This window comes from Lissotriton helveticus, chromosome 5_1 (genome assembly GCF_964261635.1).
Source record: "Lissotriton helveticus chromosome 5_1, aLisHel1.1, whole genome shotgun sequence".
NCBI classification, from domain to species: domain Eukaryota; kingdom Metazoa; phylum Chordata; class Amphibia; order Caudata; family Salamandridae; genus Lissotriton; species Lissotriton helveticus.
The window spans coordinates 2,011,411,453-2,011,430,383 of record NC_136065.1 but is presented as its reverse complement, the minus strand read 5'-3'; the positions used below and the strand labels follow the sequence as shown (position 1 = coordinate 2,011,430,383).

At 45.9% G+C, this 18,931-nt stretch overlaps 2 protein-coding genes across 6 annotated transcripts in view; one reads left to right on the top strand and one right to left on the bottom strand.

Moving 5' to 3' along the window:
- Positions 1–18,931, bottom strand: part of LOC144756180 (E3 ubiquitin-protein ligase TRIM39-like) — a 472,432-nt gene that overhangs the window by 412,320 nt on the left and 41,181 nt on the right. For 2 of the 3 annotated variants that reach the window (XM_078645770.1, XM_078645772.1), the window contains exon 1: positions 3,095–3,489. The exons of the other annotated variant lie outside the window; for it this stretch is intronic. Coding sequence is in view for 1 of the 2 variants with exons in the window: in XM_078645772.1 (XP_078501898.1) it covers positions 3,095–3,103 (9 nt within the window). In the remaining variant the exon portion in view is untranslated. Of the gene's footprint in view, positions 1–3,094; positions 3,490–18,931 lie in introns of those variants that run through there. 3 annotated transcript variants of the gene reach the window in all.
- LOC144756179 (E3 ubiquitin-protein ligase TRIM17-like) overlaps positions 3,501–18,931 on the top strand; it is a 401,785-nt gene continuing 386,354 nt past the window's right edge. The window contains exon 1 of one of the 3 annotated variants that reach the window (XM_078645769.1): positions 3,501–3,698. In XM_078645769.1, the coding sequence (XP_078501895.1) occupies positions 3,694–3,698 (5 nt within the window). In that variant the 5' untranslated portion in view covers positions 3,501–3,693. The remainder of the gene's footprint in view (positions 3,699–18,931) is intronic. The other 2 variants (XM_078645768.1, XM_078645767.1) reach the window with 2 other exon arrangements.

The window sequence follows — 18,931 nt, the reverse complement described above, 5'->3', positions numbered from 1 at the left end:
GGACCCTCACCCCGGTGCCCGAGCAACTTGCCAACTTTGCTTCTGGCTGCGACCCGCTGGGCGCCCGAGGCAAGAGGACAAAGAGGGCTTCTCCCTCGTGTTTAGTGTTCTTATCCTTTTCCGTGGAGGGGTCGCCTGTGCACCTAGGTGACGCACTACGTGCCTGCCCTACCTCCTCATATTTCCTGGCGGCCCCTCCCACTCACCCTGACCAGATGTGCACTGGCCCAGCCTCTCTCTTGCCTCTCGCACTAAATGCCACTAAGGGCCCCCCTCCCCCAGGGGCGGGGGGCCCTCTCATTCCTGTTCTCTCCCTCTCATGCAACACAGCGCTTGGGTGCTGCGTTGTGTTGTGAGGCAGGTTTGTAAATCTGGGTGCCCTCTTTTCCCACCACAAAAGGCACCATAACAGTGACTGGTCTTCACTGCATAGTCTTTATTAATTTTCATATAACGCCATCTTTATTTGTAGATGTAATGAAAGCAGGCATTAAAAAGGAGAAATGTTTTTATTTATCCTGACTTTTCCCAAATTGCTTGTGTGCTGCACTGTACAGCACACTTACAAAGAAGAAGACATTTTAAAGTTGGACTAAGCATGCAATTATGTACCAGAAGGATTCCCTTCCATTACAAAACCTATGCTATACTCACACAGACAATATGGTGCAATGGTGGATGTGTCACGATAGACAACATGATTCTGCGCCAGTGCTAGATACAGAGTAGGAAAGTGACATATTTGCATATATGGTGCTTAGTAGGCATATAACGTGCGATTCGTAACACCATACTTTACCCCCTCTTTTCCCACCACAAAAGGCACCATACCAGTGGCTGGTCTTCACTGCGTAGTCTTTATTAATTTTCATATAACGCCGTCTTTATTTGTAGATGCACTGTCAATATTAGACCAACTTTTATTAACCAATCCAACGCACATTGATAAACATTGGGTTGCACAGTATTCGTTTGAACCACAGGTTACAGTTACAATTGCATTTACAGTTCAGGATCTCCAGAGACACACTGTAGGCAGGTTGTACCAGCAGGACACAACCCATCTCCATTGCTTCCATTTCAGGCAACTACCCGTCGTCTACCTACTAGACGCGGCCACCAGGGCACTGCTCTGCGCCTTTCCTTGCGCACCAGCTTTTACCAAGTTGTTTCCTCCAAGCACCAGCATCTAGGGTAGGGCCGGAGAGTCCAGGGTCACCAGAAGGACGGCCCCCTCTCCCGCGAGCCCGGAGCCTCATTGACTGCCCTCCCTGTTCCAGGATCGGCCAGTCCCCGTCAAACAGGAGTCCCTGCCATTTTTCTTGCCCGGGACACCGCCACAGGGCGAGGAGCCTACTGGCGCTCTCGCCCAGTATGGTGGGACGAATCGCATGTTATATGTCTACTATGAGAGGCCCCCCGCGCATAGGGGAGGGGGGCCCTTAGTAGCATTTCGTGCGAGAGGCAATAGAGAGGCTGGGCCAGTGCACATCTGGTCAGGGCGAGTGGGAGGGGCCGCTAGGAAATATGAGGAGGTAGGGCAGGCACGTAGTGCGTCACCTTGGTGCGCAGGCGACCCTTCCAGGGAAAAGGATAAGAACACTGAACACGAGGGAGAAGCCCTCTTTGTCCTCTTGCCTCGGGTGCCGAGCGGGTCGCAGCCAGAAGCAAAGTTGCCCACCCACCCATCCCTCATTTTAAAGGTGGAGCTACGAGGTCCCGGGCAAGGAAAATGGCAGGGACCCCTGTTTGATGGGGACTAGCCGATCCTGGAACAGGGAGGGCAGTCAATGGGGCTTCGGGCTGGCGGGAGAGGGGGCCCTCCTGCTGGTGGCCCTGGACTCTGCGGCCCTAACCGAGATGCCGGTGCTTGGAGGAAACAACTTGGTAAAAGCTGGTGCGCAAGGAAAGACGCAAAGCAGTGCCCTGGTGGCCGCGTCTAGGAGGTAGACGACGGGTAGTTGCCTGAAATGGAAGCAATGGAGATGGGTTGTGTCAAGCTGGTACAGCCCGCATACAGTGTGTCTCTGGAGATCCTGAACTGTGAATACAATTGTAACTGTAACCTGTGGTTCAAACGAATACTGTGCAACCCAATGCTTATCAATGTGCGTTGGATTGGTTAATAAAAGTTGGTCTAATATTGACAGTGCATCTACAAATAAAGACGGCGTTATATGAAAATTAATAAAGACTACGCAGTGAAGACCAGCCACTGGTATGGTGCCTTTTGTGGTGGGAAAAGAGGGGGTAAAGTATGGTGTTACGAATCGCACGTTATATGCCTACTAAGCACCATATATGCAAATATGTCACTTTCCTACTCTCTATCTAGCACTGGCGCAGAATCATGCTGTCTAGCGTGACACATCCACCATTGCACCATATTGTCTGTGTGAGTATAGCATAGGTTTTATAATGGAAGGGAATCCTTCTGGTACATAATTGCATGCTTAATCCAACTTTAAAACGTCTTCCTCTTTGTAAGTGTGCTGTACAGTGCAGCACAAAAGCAAATTGGGAAAAGTCAGGATAAATAAAAACATTTCTCCTTTTTAATGCCTGCTTTCATTATTATTTGCAAAGCCAATAGCTCAAACTTTTACTAATGCGAGACCTATTGCATTGCAAATGATTGTTTGATTATAGAGGTTGATTTTGTGTAAAACAAATGAATCCTTGGCAAACACTTCCATTTACATTCCCACAATTCCTTGTTTCCTTCCTCCTTTTATTGTTTATAATTTCCTTTATAAACAGTATCTACACTATACATTATACAATATTTAAACATTTATCAACATTACTATCAGCATACACCTTGCAAATACCATAAAATATATTTGGACATCTTTTTTCCCCCTTCTTTTCAACAATACTTTGCAAATAAACATTACCAACGCCAGCTGCTCGGCACTCACATTATAGGATCGAGACCTATTGCACTCACATTATAGGATCGAGACCTATTGCATTTGCTAATGCTTGTTTATGATTTGCAAGGAGCTACCCAAGAACTCCTCAATGAATATCATATTGGACCATACCTAAAAGGCCTACTATCTGGCCTCATATGGAGTAGGGAAGTACCTACCTGTCCCATCCTCAGGTGGAAACTCCTTACCCCCGCACACTGTAAGCTGACGATGGTAGACAGCGTTGGTGAGTGTCTAGTTCACTTCTCCCCATTCCCTCCTTCCCCTACTCCAGCTGGACACGGAGTACGGTCCTAGACTGCCTATCTACTCATACATTGTGACGCCTCTCCTGACGTCTTTCCGGCCGTTCCATAGTCACTTCTTTCAAAAGAAAAGAGAACCCGGGTGCTTATATGAACAAGGGACGGAGAAATCGGTTGCGCAACGGCGTTCAAGTAACGAGGAACCCATTGGCCAAAACACAGGAGCGGTTTTGGTTTGACTGCTCGGTCGAAGTCCCTCAAAGCAGCGGCCATTTTAGTTTGCATCATGTGCCCACATTGATACGGCAGCTACGTTCCATGTGACGTTACACTATCCCTTTACGTAACCTATTCGCTATTGGCGCTCTGCTGTAAGCACGCGAACAAACGTGTTATGTGACGTCACAGAGTCCCCGAACAACTGAAGGATAGTAGCGAGTCCATGGACAGCACAGTACTACATCGGGCCTGGGGGTGGGGGGTGTTTAACATCCGGTTAAGAGGGACGACATATGAGGTAAAGTGTTATTGATGATGCGCTTGAGGTCTGGGAGTGAGTGAGGGTCATGGATTTGCCTAAGTTGTCATTAGATGTGTTATATCAATTCTTTTTGAAGTACAAGATCAGGGTATTCCAGAATCTCAAAATATGAGCAAATGCCCGGTAATTATTCTCAATGCCTTCCTGGGTGAGATATTGAGATGTATTGGCGTATAGCATGAGACTTCTTGTTAGTTTGAAACGCACCTCGAATCTTGGTGGTGTGGGATAAGAGTTTGACTGCTCTCCAGAAACTACTGAGTTCACCCTCCTTGGAGATTTAAATGGTTGGACGTTATATATAGATTGGGGTTGTAGGGTTCTTGCGTTTTTGCCCTGTACTGAAATGTGCTCATATTGATAAGGCTTTTTCCACATCTGTAGTAGTTAGCTATGATTGCATTTTCAAAATGCAGGGATGGAAAAGCCTGTGAGGCCGAGCAGACCGTCATTCCTGCATTTTCAAGTTCAAAATGGTACAATTACAACAATTAAAATAAGCATTGGGAAAACATATAGGTATCGTCTTAAGGACTTATTGGTTTGTTAATACCTTTTAGCCACGGTCTAGTAGCCAATACTTAAAAACATCTTGCAGTGTGTCTGGTGACTGCTCCTGTAAGGAACGATTGACAAACTAAATAGGAGTTAAATAATAGACTGTTCAGCTTTAGGTTGCATATTGTTGTGTTTGGGTGTTTAACTAGTGCTAATAAAGAAAAACCTTTGTCCAGACAGTGTTACCATGTGCAACAAGCATTTGCAATGCAAATAGGTCTCGCATTTACGTGAGTTTAAGCTATTGGCATTGTAAATGACAATGCCTTTTATTTAGGTTTTAAATACGAAAACAAAAATAAAAGAAATTGTCATTTGCAACGTCAATAGTTCAAACTCGTGAAAATGCGAGACCTATTGCATTGCAAATTCTTGTTTTAGCTTACCAGCTTGCCAGGGTGGCCTGATCCTATAAATGGCCGTATGGCTGACAGTTTTATGTCTGCATCGCACTTACCGGGGAATAGTCCCAGTAGATGGATGGGTGCAGTGGTCGAAGTGGGAAAACAAAAGTAGGGGAACTGTGGGTGGAGAATCAGGGGGCGGGAATAACCGAAGATTGAATCAGTGGGCGGAGTCAGGGGTGTGGCTAGAAATAGCAAAACATACCAATTTTTAGTACGTTTAGAATTTCACTGACCAGTTACAGCTTATACATTATTTAATTAAAAGAATGGATATGTTTATTTGAGGTTTAATTCAGGAAAAAGCAAACACGCATAGGGAATACAGGTTTATGTAAAGCATGTGAATTATAAGCAGGAACAACATGTTACCTTAATGCTTTTGCTCTCATTGTTCAGAAATCCATGATTCTTTTTTGTCTCAAATATTGAGGTCATGAATACAGGGCTCCTTATGTACACATGTGTTAAGCAAGGCTCAGAAGAGAAAGGGACTCTTCAGGAGAATCTAGACTCAAGGAAACCCACAAAGGCTCCTTCATATTCATGTCAGCCAGCTAGCTGCTCAATCATAATATAGCAAAAAGAACAACTGATGGACAGAATCCAGAACAATATCATACATTCACCCCAGTACAGAGATCTGGGCCTACATCCATTGTTTCTTTGCTCACCATGCCATTCCAGTTTGGACCCAGCCATATGCAAATCAGTCTTGATCCTGCACCCAATGAGAACAGTCCAGCCCGAACTGCCAGGCCATGTCCTCCCTGGACCGGAATCATGCATCCTAGGACCGGTTTCGGGCTTTCATCCCTCAACAACCAGGATAGCTTGATTCCAGTGGCATGGAGAGCACGGGACTATTGTCTGAGCATACCTGTCCCACTCGGGGTGACAAATGCAAAAAGAACAATTGATGGACAGAAGGCAGAACAATGTCATACTTTCACCCCAGTTCAGAGATATGGGCTTAAATCCATTGTTTTTTGCTCACTATGCCATTCCAGTTTGGACCGAGCCATATGCAAATCAGTCTTGATCCTGCGTCCAATGTGAACAGTCCAGCCCGAAAGGACACTCCCGTATTCAAGTGTCCTTTCATTTGGGAAGTGAACACAAAGCAGTACCCACTGAACTATGCACATAACATATTGCTCTTTGATATGCATGGTACATGTTCTTTGCAGCAGGCATATTGCCACTCTGCACTACCTTAGATGAGTAAAACAGCCACTAGACAAAACATGCTCCCATCTCTCTCCAGCAGGTACATTGATCACCAAAGTTATCTTGGCACTTGTATTGTTGACCGAAACCTGCTGAATATACAAAGAACTTTGCAGTGTTTTTAAAACTCCTGCACTTGTACAAAACCGGTCCCCCCAAACTAAACTGGCCCCCTACCCTTCCAGTCGCCCTGGGAAACGCCTGCTCCTGCCATTTCACTGCTCCAGTCCAGTCAGTACTCCTGCTCATGCTCGATCAACACTCCTGCTTCGTCAATTCCCCTGCCCCCTCCCTTCTCCTGGCCCGTCACTTCTCCTGGCCCGTCACTTCTACTGGCCCGTCACTTCTCCTGCCCGTCACTTCTCCTGCCCTGTTCCCTTCTCCTGCCCTGTTCACTGATCCTGCCCTGTTCACCGCTCCTGCCCTGTTCACCGCTCCTGCCCTGTTCACCGCTCCTGCCCCGTTCACCGCTCCTGCCCCGTTCACCGCTCCTGCCCCGTTCACCGCTCCTGCCCCGTTCACCGTTCCTGCCCCGTTCACCGCTCCTGCCCCGTTCACTGCTCCTGCCCCGTTCACTGCTCCTGTCCCGTTCACTGCTCCTGTCCTGTTCACCGCTCCTGCCCCATTCACCGCCCCTTTCCTTTCACCGCTCCTGTTCTTTCACCGCTCACGCCCGGTTACTGCTCTAGCTCATGCCACGTCACCTCCCCTGCCCCGTCACCTCCCCTGCCCCGTCACCTCCCCTGTCGCCTCTCCTATTATGTCTCCTCTCCTGCCCCTTCTCCTCTCCTGCCCCGTCTCCTCTCCTGCCCCGTCTCCTCTCCTGCCCCGTCGCTTCTCCTACCCAGTCACTTCTCCTGCCCAGTCACTCTTCCTGCCCAGTCACTGCTCCTGCCCCGTTCACTGCTCCTGCCCCGTTCACTGCTCCTGCCCCGTTCACTGCTCCTGCCCCGTTCACTGCTCCTGCCCCGTTCACTGCTCCTGCCCCGTTCACTGCTCCTGCCCCGTTCACTGCTCCTGCCCCTTTCCCTGCTCCTGCCCCTTTCCCTGCTCCTGCCCCTTTCCCTGCTCCTGCCCCGTTCCCTGCTCCTGTCCCGTTCCCTGCTCCTGTACCGTTCCCTGCTCCTGTCCCGTTCCCTGCTCCTGTCCTGTTCCCTGCTCCTGTCCTGTTCTCTGATCCTGTCCTGTTCACTGCTCCTGCCCACCGCTTCTGTCCTTTCACCGCTCCTGGTCCTTTCACCGCTCCTGGTCCTTTCACCGCTCCTGTCCTTTCACCGCTCACGTCCGGTTACTGCTCTAGCTCATGCCCCATCACCTCCCCTGCCCCGTCACCTCCCCTGCCCCGTCACCTCCCCTGCCCCGTCACCTCCCCTGCCCCGTCACCTCTCCTGCCCCGTCACCTCCCCTGCCCCGTCACCTCCCCTGCCCCGTCACCTCCCCTGCCCCATCACCTCTCGTGCTCGTCACCTCCCCTGCCCGTCACCTCTCGTGCTCGTCACCTCCCCTGCCCCGTCACCTCCCCTGCCCCGTCACCTCTCGTGCTCGTCACCTCCCCTGCCCCGTCACCTCTCCTGCCCGGTCACCTCTCCTGCCCCGTCACCTCTCCTGTCCTGTCAATTCTCCTGCCCCGACACCTCTCCTGCCCTAGTACCTCTCCTTTACTGTCGCCTCTTCTGTCCGGTCACTGCTCCTGCCCAGTTCACTTCACTCCGTGTACAACATTGACAAAGGTGTCAAGTTCCCCACAGTACTCTGCTTGGGGAAAACTCCTCTCTAATCACCAACTCCGATCTCAGGGGCACTTGATATGTTAAAGGCAGAGGGTGGGCGCATTGTCACTCTAAAGGGGCTAATCTGCCTTAATCGGAATGACAATGGCCTGCCCTCGGTCTGTGCGAGCTCAGGGAGGGGCGGGGGCTGCTACAGAGAAGTGCGAGCAGCCCCTGGAAGCGGAATGAAAAAAGTTATCATTTTAAAGTTGGACTATTCTTGCCGACCCGGGACGCTTTTTTGAAAGCAAGAAGTAGGGTAACGGACTGAAACATTTTTTAGAAGTAGGGGCACGCCGTGCCCTTCCGTCCCCGCCCACTTCTATCACTGGATGGGTGGGACGGAGAAGCAATGACCAAAAAGAAAGGTGCAAGATTCAGCGAACCTTAACCCTGACATCACAGCTGTTAACAGCCCTCAAACGCAAGCAGACCATTCACAATTACTTACATTGTAGTCAACGGCGCACTGCTTGTTCAGATTACAGCTATAGCTGCCAATTTTGAAGCTGGGTACCAGGTTCGAGTCTGCCTCTAGGCTCCAGGCAAATCAGTTCATCTCCCTGTGCATCAAAACACGTTTCCTGCTACTTCTGGTGGAATACACTCCATTATTGTAGTGTGCACATCTTATCTGTTTGTTGTAGTGTACATCCCTTACACTACTCATACAGTAGGATGCACTACCTTACTTACACCTTGCCTGATGCTTGTAGTAGTGAGTATAGTATGGTGATCACCCATATGTGTCTCCTTTTGGGTGTGTGCACAACAGCCATTCCACGTACCCTTGTGCAAGGAGGTTCCTTCACGGAGACTCAGTAGAGATCCTCTGCCTCCTACCCGACGCGCCCCAAAAATACACAGATCTCGCCCCATAGAGAGTCCCCTCTTCTGGGAGAGAGTATGTCCCACAGAGAGCACCTTTGTAGCGGGCATCTCCTATCTATAGTCTGGCAGAGATAGGCTAACGCCTCTTTTCTACAGAGCTGTCATTTTCCTCAGCAATGTGCACCCTCCTTGTACATGTACAGAGCAGCACCCTCCCCTACCAACATGTCCCCACCCTTCCAAGTGCGTATCTACCATTGGTGCCCCAGGTGCAGTGGCACCAGGCCCCAGAGCCCTGAGGGATCCATAGAACCCTGACTAAAAGCAGCGAAAGGGACCACTATCCTCCACGCAGCAAAGAAGAACGTCCTGCAAAAAAAACACCAGAACTTCTCTAGCAGACATGTCCCCACGCCACGCTCGCTCCTTCCCCCAGCAGAACACCCCACTCTTTCCTCTTACACTAGCAGCTTGACGAGACCTATTGCATTGTAAACAAACGTGTGGGCTTCCAAGAACATACGAACAGGAGTGGGGGTTAGGAGGGGTGGTGGGCAGAGAAATCACGGACTGCGGGAAGGAACAGGGGGAGGCAGGGGAACAAAAACGTTTTTTAAGTAAAGGGGCCGATAGCCATAGAAGGAGAAAACGGGACTAACAAGCTTAAACGAATGAGAATGCAGAATTTACAATTTAAGCCAATAAAAAAGATGCACGGAAAGTGGGCGGAGCTTCCCCCACTATACTGTATACTGCATGCCTTGCAAAGCGAACAGCGCATGCGCTGCACCGCTAGGCTAGACCTAAAAATGATAACATATCGAACCGATTCGATCATAATTATGCAGCATAATGTTGATTTAATTGCAGCATAATTTAGTAAACCCCACCGCATAATTTGGCCTACTCTTGCCGTATAATTGAGTTGCCCTGCCTATAAGCTAAACGTTAATGCTGACAGACTGGTTCCGCAAGTTAACGTTTGCCACTGAAATATGTAGTGATCTGCAGGTCACGAGTTCAAACTGCAGGAAGTTCAATTCGGCCTTCCATTTTTCATGTAGATAAAGTGTGCTTCATTAACATGGGCAACAGTAACACCCATTATTTACAGTGCTTAGAAACAGCAGAAGTGAGTTATGAAACACTAGAGGTGGGGGGGCAAGACTGCAAGCTAAATACATCTTTGAAGTTGTGAGAGCGTAGTATCATTACCATGTGTGTACAGTGCAGTTTTAAAACATACATCAACATTTGAGTAAAGTGTCTGGAAAAGCAGTGATTTACTTTGCACGTCGGAAATTTACATCCATATTTTTCTTAGTAGTTTAAATGCTGATTTAAAGAGGGAGTGGAGCACGGTTTGCATCCAGTCTGTGACAAGGGAATAAAATGACAGCTAAGCAAAGGTGCCAGGTTGCTGACTGATATTTATGTGATTCCTTATTAAAAAGTTCACACCCCAGCTATAATAATAACCTAAGTGATATCTGAACACTGACTCCACAGTGCTGAGTGCATGCCACATTTCTTGAACAATGCCACGTGATTTCATGCAGCTGCTGAAAATAATTCTATTTGTCCCATGCTGTATGCCGAGGTCTGGGTTTTTCTTTGCATTCATGTGCTAGTATACTTTTAAATTTGCATTTCAATACAAAAGCAGCCTTTGATGAGTTATTTGCACCTAGAGCACTTAGTGGGTCAACGTTAATATGAAGCACTATGCAATGGGGGCAGTTGTGAAGTCCCTGAAGCAGGAAGCTGGTCAGCCTGTAGTGTAGTTCCTATATTCCCAATAGGCTCTGCGCATTGGAATAACATAAACAGCAGTTTAGACGTAGAACTGAGGTCATCTAGGTCTCTTCTGACTATGTTCGACTTAATTAGTTTTGCCAGCTAGCTCAGAGGTCACTAGAAACTTTCTCGAGTGAACAGGAAGGGGTTAACTTTCCTGAATAGACAAGAAGGGATTAGTTTCTGACAACCACATAAACATGACAACTTTGCTCCCTCAGAATAAAGAGTATATCTCTAGAGTCGTGTGAAAACGATAGACAGTTATTTCACTCAGTCAATCGTGCATACTTAGTTTCACCAGAGTGCAGAGAAATAGAGAGACGGGCGTTTTCAATAAAAGGTGTTATTTATTGAGCAGTCTTCTTTCTCATGCAAGAGAAATGAGTTGCCACAATTGCAATACTTATCATGAAGTAAAGTGCGTACAGTAAAAGGAGTTTTATGAAATAATACTGTAAAAGCATTGATATGGTTTCTTAGCCATATGATACTTTAAAACGGATAAAATATATACATACATAAAAACATTGACTAACGTACTCATCTGGTGCTTCTAAGATACGCCTACCCCGGTGTACCTGACCTAAGCCTAATACGTGGGAAGGAGTAAGTAAATTGCAGTTTTAAGTTAAGTTGGTTTTTTGCCAAGAATCTGAATCAAGAATTCTCTTAAGGGGAGGAGCTACGCTAGGAAACAAGATGGCCGCGTAAGCTCCCGGCTCCGCCGACCTCCGACTCCCGCCAGAAGATCCTGGTATTTATCCTGATTTTGCGCCCTGCCTCCGTGTGTATGAACCAGACTGGAGCTTAATGGCGCAACCCCGAGATTTCTACCAGTTTGGTGGACAAAGATACGTCGAGTGGCAGTTTGTGGCCTAGACCAGCCTGGAAGCCGGGGTCTCAAGTACTGGCCCAGCCGGGTTTCAGTTGAACAACATCGACCGAAGTTGTGTGACAGGGTCCGGTCTACAGAGGTGGAAAAACTTTTTTGCTGGACCGAAGCTGACGATGGTTGACTGAGTTGGTGAACATCGAAGGGGGGGTGACGACGTGCAATTGAAGCGGTGGACGGGGGTCCCTGGCCCGGTGGCCCGGTTTGGGCCCCGCCGGTGTTCGCGGGGTTGGGATCTCCTCCTGTCGTGGCTGAGTTCGGACTGTTATTGTCCCCAGCGATAAGCTCCCCTCGGCAGTCGTCCGCTCCACGTCCACCTGTTCCCCCCGGGGAGACCGGGCTCTCTGGGGACGCGAATATGACCGAAACCGAGCGAGGAGCTGTGGAGCGGACCGAGAGTGACCCGTCACTACGAACTGTGTTGTCAGCCATAAGGTCACTTCATGTTTGCGTTGAAGCCCACATTCATAAATTGATAGCGTGTTTGTCTGGAATTGGGCAGATGGGACCGGACCCTGATCCACGGCACGAAACGAAAATACTTGAGATACCCAAAATGGCCACTCCGATTGAGGAAGCAGACCCCGTACTATGGGAGGAGTCGGAGCCTCTGACTAGTATTTTCGATGATGGGAGCAAGCTCGATGTTGCAAATGGATTGTCAGGCCCACGATTGTTGCCGACTATGGAAGGACTATTTGATGCTCCCTTTCCGGAGACTTTTGATGGGAACTGTTGTTGGTTTGAAACTGCGTCACTACCCTATACATCGACACCACTAAGATGGAGGACAAAACAACCTTGGGAGTCTATGACGGTGTGGGGAGTCTTTAGACTTTGCGGAGTTCTCAGGCTTTTCATCTCTCTGCTACGTCTCGGTTTGAACTTTGCTACAGCTTTTTTGTACATTGACTATCCTGTGGAAGCGGCAGTTCGTCCGGAAGGGGCTCCCATGTCTGATCGGAAGGGTCAAGGATGAGACTGTGTGATTAAGTTTGACATTGGGTATCGCTGGACACGGGGTTTGCAATCATGATACTTTCGGGAGGTTGGGCGGTGTTTGACGTTTCCCCTGTTGTGCTAAGTATTTGCAGCTTAATAGATTTCAAGGCCTTAGTCCGGCGATTCTTGGTTCTGGCGGGGGGGAGGGGAGACCGGGAGCATGTATGAAGATGCCCTCCTCCATTTTTCTACTTTTAGTACATAGTTAGTTGGGGCGACAGGCACACTGCTAGTTGGGGTAGGTTTTTCTTCACGCTCTCTTCACTTCCTTTTATACGTATAGTTGGTGGAACATCCTGACTTTGTTGGTATTCTAGTATCTGGTGCTCATGCTTCTTTTATTATCCTGATTTTACGGGTGGGCAGACTCTGAGGGCTTGCGCTTAATGTGAATTGTATATTAGATTGTGACACATCCTGTTTCTCATACATTGGCGTAGGCGTCTCAACCATTTTTTCACTGCTTAGTATCTATCCTGTATTTACATCTGTTCGCCTATTACCATGTCTGGATGTATGGCACCTGATATGTCTATTTCCTTTTTTATTTTTGAAACTAATAAAAAGATTACAAAAAAAAAAGAATTCTCTTAAGGATTTAGTCAGCTCCGTACCTTGGTAATAGAATGTAGGAGGTCTTGTATCTCTCTCTCAGGACTCGATCTGCCAGCAACCCGCAAGGGTGACTGGAAACACCGGAGCTGGATTTCTCGGCAGGAGAAAAGACAGCGTCTCTCTCAGTGCGTCAAATGGGAGGGTCGGCTTCCTTCGGCACTCGCATCATCTGGGCGTCGGGCAAGTAGATAGCCGCTCTGCTCCAAACCACCGTGTGCTTGATTAAGGCAACTGTTGGTATATTTATACCTGAAAGGTGCCGAGTTTGACGTAAGGTTGGACATAAGACGTCACTAAGAACTAACAGTTCTTTCTGGACTCCAGGAGTTCTTGTGCAAATCAAAACAAAAGCAGGGGGATTTCCCGGGCTGCTGGAGGCTTGGTTTGTTTAAAGAACGCATTGTACTTTCTAGGAGTCTATGGGATTAGCCTTGCCATATTTGGACTGCATGGCTATGACTAGATATGGACATGATTCCTATGCCTTTATAAGGATATGTTTTGTTATAACCATATAAGGGCATGAATTGGGGATATCTTGATTAGGGTCCTAGATAGATTCACAACACCCACTCCACGTATTAATGTCCATCATTACTTAAATACTAAGCAATACTAAACATATAACGATGCATGTGTTTTCCAACCCACCCCAAAATACATAAATTGCATTTGAAATGATGTATGGTATATACACGAAAATGAGTATTTATACTGTACGTTTTTCAAGCAGTGTTATCATTCAGGAAATGCATACATAAATATTAGCTGAATGAATTGCGAAAATTACATTTATGAAATGGCTCTGAATACAGAAAAGAAGGTCGAGACCATTCCATCACATATTTATACAATACTGTACATGTGCTAGAGGTTGAGGTAAAATATTGTCTCTAGTGTCTCTAAAAATAGAAGCTCTGTTCTCTAAGAATAGTTCTACTTTAAGCAGAGTACCATGTGCCAGAAAAAAGGTAAATATTTTGGAAGTGAAAAAAAATAATTTCGCTTTCAGGGGAAAAAATAGTTCCAAATGTTTTCAGTAGTTTTGTTTATCAAAAACTGAAGGCCGAATTCAGAGTTCAGGGAATGCTATGTGCTCATTGTTTTAAAAGTTATTCTCGTTGTTCAGGGGAGAACATCATATCAGACAGGCTTGCGAAAAATTGGTCTACAACATCAGGTGAAAGTTCGACCAAGTTCGAAAAAGTTGAAATTGTGCATATGTGAGAATGATTGCTATCATCGATGTTTGGATCAGCAATGCTCACAGAAGGTTGTACCTGTTTGGTGCTGCTTTCCTCTCGTACTTCACTGCCACCTACTCCTAATGGTGAAGTCTCAACGAATGCCGTCATCAGAATAGGTAGCCGCTGGAGACAACACGTTGCATGAGTCGTTACAGGACCTAGCAAAGTATCGATATCCATTGGTACTGCTGATGGTAGTGTAAGACAGACGTCCAACACGCATTCTTCTCCGCATAGCAGACATCGAAGCACAGGTAAGATGCAATTCTGCCAGATGGGTCTGAATGAAGAAACCATGTTGTATTCAGATCTCTTAGCCGTGCTAATCCGATGACTTTAGTGATTCGGTCTCGGTAGCGTATTGCTAGGATTGTCTCTTCCATTGTAGCTGGAGCTTTGTCTGTGGCTTGGCTTGCCATATCGGAGCAGAAGGATCAAAAATAAAATTCCTGCTACGAGTTCCAAAAGAAGAGGCAGGCCGTCGAATAGGGAATGGACAAAATTCGGAAAAATGCCCAGAACTGTTTCAAAGGGTGCTAACAGTCCCGAAAAAATTGTCTTAAATACATGTGCGATGCCACTGGTATCAGACATGTTTAAGATTTGACCTAACATTTCTACGAAATGCACGGGGCAATTTGTTGATAATAGTGTATGTATCTCTGCCGCTGTCCTTGCAACTTGCAGATCATACGTCTCTTTGGATGAGGTTAAAGGCACAGTTGTCTGTAAAAGAATAGACGTCATTCTGCTTAAGGTATCAATTCGAATAGAAGAGATATTCAAAAAAGGCCATATTGCCGCCTCCATGTCTGGATTGCTGTTTGGATACAATACTTGCATACAGCAAGTGACCATGGAAGTAACGCTCACGAGATAGGCTTTTCCTGGCACCATGCCACAACAGCTGTGGTCACTTATTAGAACGTAGCTGCCGTTGGAAAGCTGTCTGAAAAACGGCTCTATCTGTGTCGCAGCAGTGCCATGCAGGTGACATGAAAGGTTATTTGATGAACCTTCGCAGGCTCCATGTAAGTTAATACCTTGACACAGAAGTGTACCGCTTAGTGATTTTTTACAATTATTACCACTAAGAAATACCTCCTTTTTTCCTTCACTATAACATTTGTGTGTATAAGGTAAATTCCATGTTGACTTGATGTATCCTTTACCCAACCTTTCATACAGACCTGCTGGTATATATTTTTGGCAATACTTAAACTGGAAAGTTTTTATCGGAATTGTAATTGTTCCGTGTATTATCCATTCAATGACAGGTCTCTCTGACATTGTCAATGGTAATCTCTCAAGTTTTTCAATGCTCAGAATCGTATAGTCTGCTCCTTTTAGTGCCAAACTGATTTGTTTATCAGTAAGGTTAAAGATAGAAAATAATGACGTTATGTTGATTAGACGCCATGGCAAATAGCCTGAACACAGGTTTTGCAACGTCCAGCCAAGTTGTACAATAGAACGCAATTGGGACTGACCATGTTGTAACATTAGTAAGTCCTGCTCTATTATATCAATAGCAGATGATACAATGCTGTCCAGTGAATATATTCTGGAGGACAGAGTCGTTAACCCATTGTCCACTACAGAAAGTGATTTATCCAAATGTATATGATCAATTTCTCGTATTTTCTCTACAGTTTCAATTTGTGTTACTTTCCAAGCTTCGTTGTAAGCAGCGTATATACGCGCGTATATGAAACGTTTTTGACGCTGTTTGCGTGGTCCCAGTATGAAATCACGCAAGTCAGCACCGTCTTTAAGTAAAGATAAGTGTTGCTTAATTTCAGCCAGTGTGGATTTTTGTAGCCATTCGAGGCATAGTTTCCCTACACTGTATGTTGTAACTATCCCTGGATGTTGTCTCTGGGAGTATCTTGGGTCTGGCCTGTTCTGTTTTAACCCCTGTAATTTGTTCAGGAATCTATCTTGACAGTTATTTGTGTCTGTGGGCCAGATCAACCATTTTTTCCAATCAGGATTTGTTCTGTTTTGGTGTAAAATATGGGATACGTCTATCCCCTCATCTGTAGTGCTATTACTATCAGGTATGGGCTTCGGAATAGACGGTTTATTTAAGTCTTTTATCTTGGCTAAACCAAGACAGGTTGTTTGCTAAATGGTGTCATTCAGGAATATTATCTGTTCTGGGATCATGCAGGCTCTAAATAATGCTTCTAGACCTTGTACCTGCCAGTCTTTTGAACCCCAGATGGTTTTTGTTTCAATGTTGTTTTTCCAAAATCCAAAACCAAATGTAGACATTTTGTCATAAAATTTTTCAGAATAAATCAATTTAGTATTTGTCAACATTGATTTCATTCCTGTCTTATTTAACATTTTAAAATAAAACGTTTCTGGATCAGTTGTGTTAAACCCTGAAAAGTATGGGAATTTCTCATAAAATGTTTTCGAGCTGCCTTTTGGCGGAGTTGCACAATGTTCCTATTGGTTATAATTAAAAACATTTCTAGGATTAGCAGATTTATGCAAATAGTGATGACCATAATGATTATAACAGTACATTTCTTCATATTTTGCTGAACCCTGCAAATAATCTTGTTCTGTGAATTTTGCTGACATTACTAAATCTGACATCATATTATTAATATTTTCAAAGTCCCAATCATCAGAGAAAGTACTTGGTTTTACAAAGTCACTTAATGAAACCTTGAACTGATGTGGATATTTCAGGAGCTCAATCAGGCCATAAATGTCATAATCAGTTTTGTCCCATGCTACCCCACCGGGTATTGGATTGGCTGTGATGTTCACTGATGACAGTTCTCTTTTCTCGATGTGAGAGGATTTGTGGGGCTTTAGGACCAAGTTGATGTTCTGACTTGCTGTGTCCATTGTACTATATTTTCCTTCAATGAATTTTCCCAAACATAGAACCATGATGAGCCAAAGCAGGAGGAAAAGTACACCTAACACAATCCAAAATTCAATCCATGGTGAAATCAGATATGTTTCTTTTAGTTGATGAAAAAGTTCAGTCATTTTTTCTTTGAAATTTTTGTTGCTGGCGTTTCTTCATGCTCATTTGGATCATCCGAAAAGTCATCGAAGTTGATGAAGTAGCCAGATGCAGTTCTGTCAAGTGTTGGAATTGCTTCCGGATTTTCTTTTGTCTTTGAATCTTCTATTGTTACATTAGTATAGTCTGAGGCTACATCGTTGTAGACAGGTGTTTCTTGACGAACTGTTGCAATTTGGGTTTCAAGAGGCACAAGTTCCATGGCTTTGTTGCATAGTCCTTTTTTATTCACTGCAGGTTAATCAAAAGTGATTAGTCTCTCAGTTTGAACCTCTTGGATTGTAGCAAGATTTGGTCTTCTGCTACTTCTTGGGAGTCCACTGGGCCTACTATTTATTATTGGCCACATGATTGTGGTTTTACCAGGTCGATTGATACAATTCAGGTCTCCTTTTTACCAGCAAGGGGCGGTAGTACTACTGATCTTGTTCCGCTGACAGCTAAGACAGGTACTGCTTTTCTGTAAGAAGGCCCAAATTCCTTCTTCACCGTGATCTTTTGTCTGACCAGATCCCCAATCTTTGGAATCCAGACAGGTCTTGCTGGGACAGGTGGTTTTTCTTCAGTGGCTGTTGGCTTTAACTTTATGTTACGTAGACGTCTTCTTGTTTCATTTAAGTCCTGTAAAACAGCCAAACGGTCTTTGATATCAAAGGATTTTTCATTCACCACTGAAGTCTGACAATCTAAATCCTGGATGTACATTCTAGTACCGAACAATAGTTCGTATGGAGTGATACCTTTTAGAGAATTTCTTGGCAGATTGTTAAGACTACGTTGGACACTTGTTAAATGTTTGACCCACCCATCACCCGAACCTAAAACCCTCGCCGTTATAGATTGCTTTATGTCACGGTTTCTTCTTTCCACTACCGCATTTCCCTCAGGATGGAAGGGAGAAGAGTACCGCAATGCAATGCCCATGCTGGCCATGGCCTCTTTGTAAGCTCGAGAGCTAAACGCAGGACCCTGGTCAGAATGTAGCATGCCAATTGCCTATGTGCCGATAAAGACTCGCAAATCTTTTATAACAGTTCTGGCGTCAGCCGAGCGCTGGCCCAGACCGCACCGGGAACACCAGCCAGGCCCATAATATCCAAGTTACTGAATTACAGGGACCGTGACACAACATTGCGGATGGCAAGAACAAAACAGCAATTGGTATACTAGGGGCACAATATTGCCCTCTACCCTGATTTCACGCTTGTGGTCCAAGACGCCTGGAAAAAATTTGTCCCAGTCAAGAAAAAACTGCTACAAGCAGCAGTTATTCCGCAACCCACAACAAGTAGAGGACTTTCTTAAGAAACTGAAGAAACAGCTGGTGAGTCGAGAGAGAGAGAGAACTCAGACGACCAACCATCATCACAGCTGTCGGACAATGACTGACTGAGACAATATTGGACTGGTTGTGAGTATTAACTGTGAACTGCATAATCGGAAAATGTCCCCTTATACACAGACCAGCCTATGATTTGAGTAGCTGCAAAGCTAAATGCAGATTCAGTCAACAAACACACTTTATCATTTCCATAGACCCATGCGATCCAGCGAGCACAGATACTCGCATTCCTGGCCACCCTCTCCCATCCCTTCTTCAACCTCGGGGAGGACGAGAGTGGGTTGATGCGCCCTCTGAAGTAACCCCACAGGGTGATCCCCCAGCTATTGTTTTCCTTTTCCTCCTGTTTTTCTCTTAATAACGAACTGCATGACTTAATTGGGTGTGATATCTAGTTTGATTTGGATCATTTGTTGTTCACCCCTCCCACTTTTTTCTCTTGGGGAGGGATATTGCTCCTTAGTTGT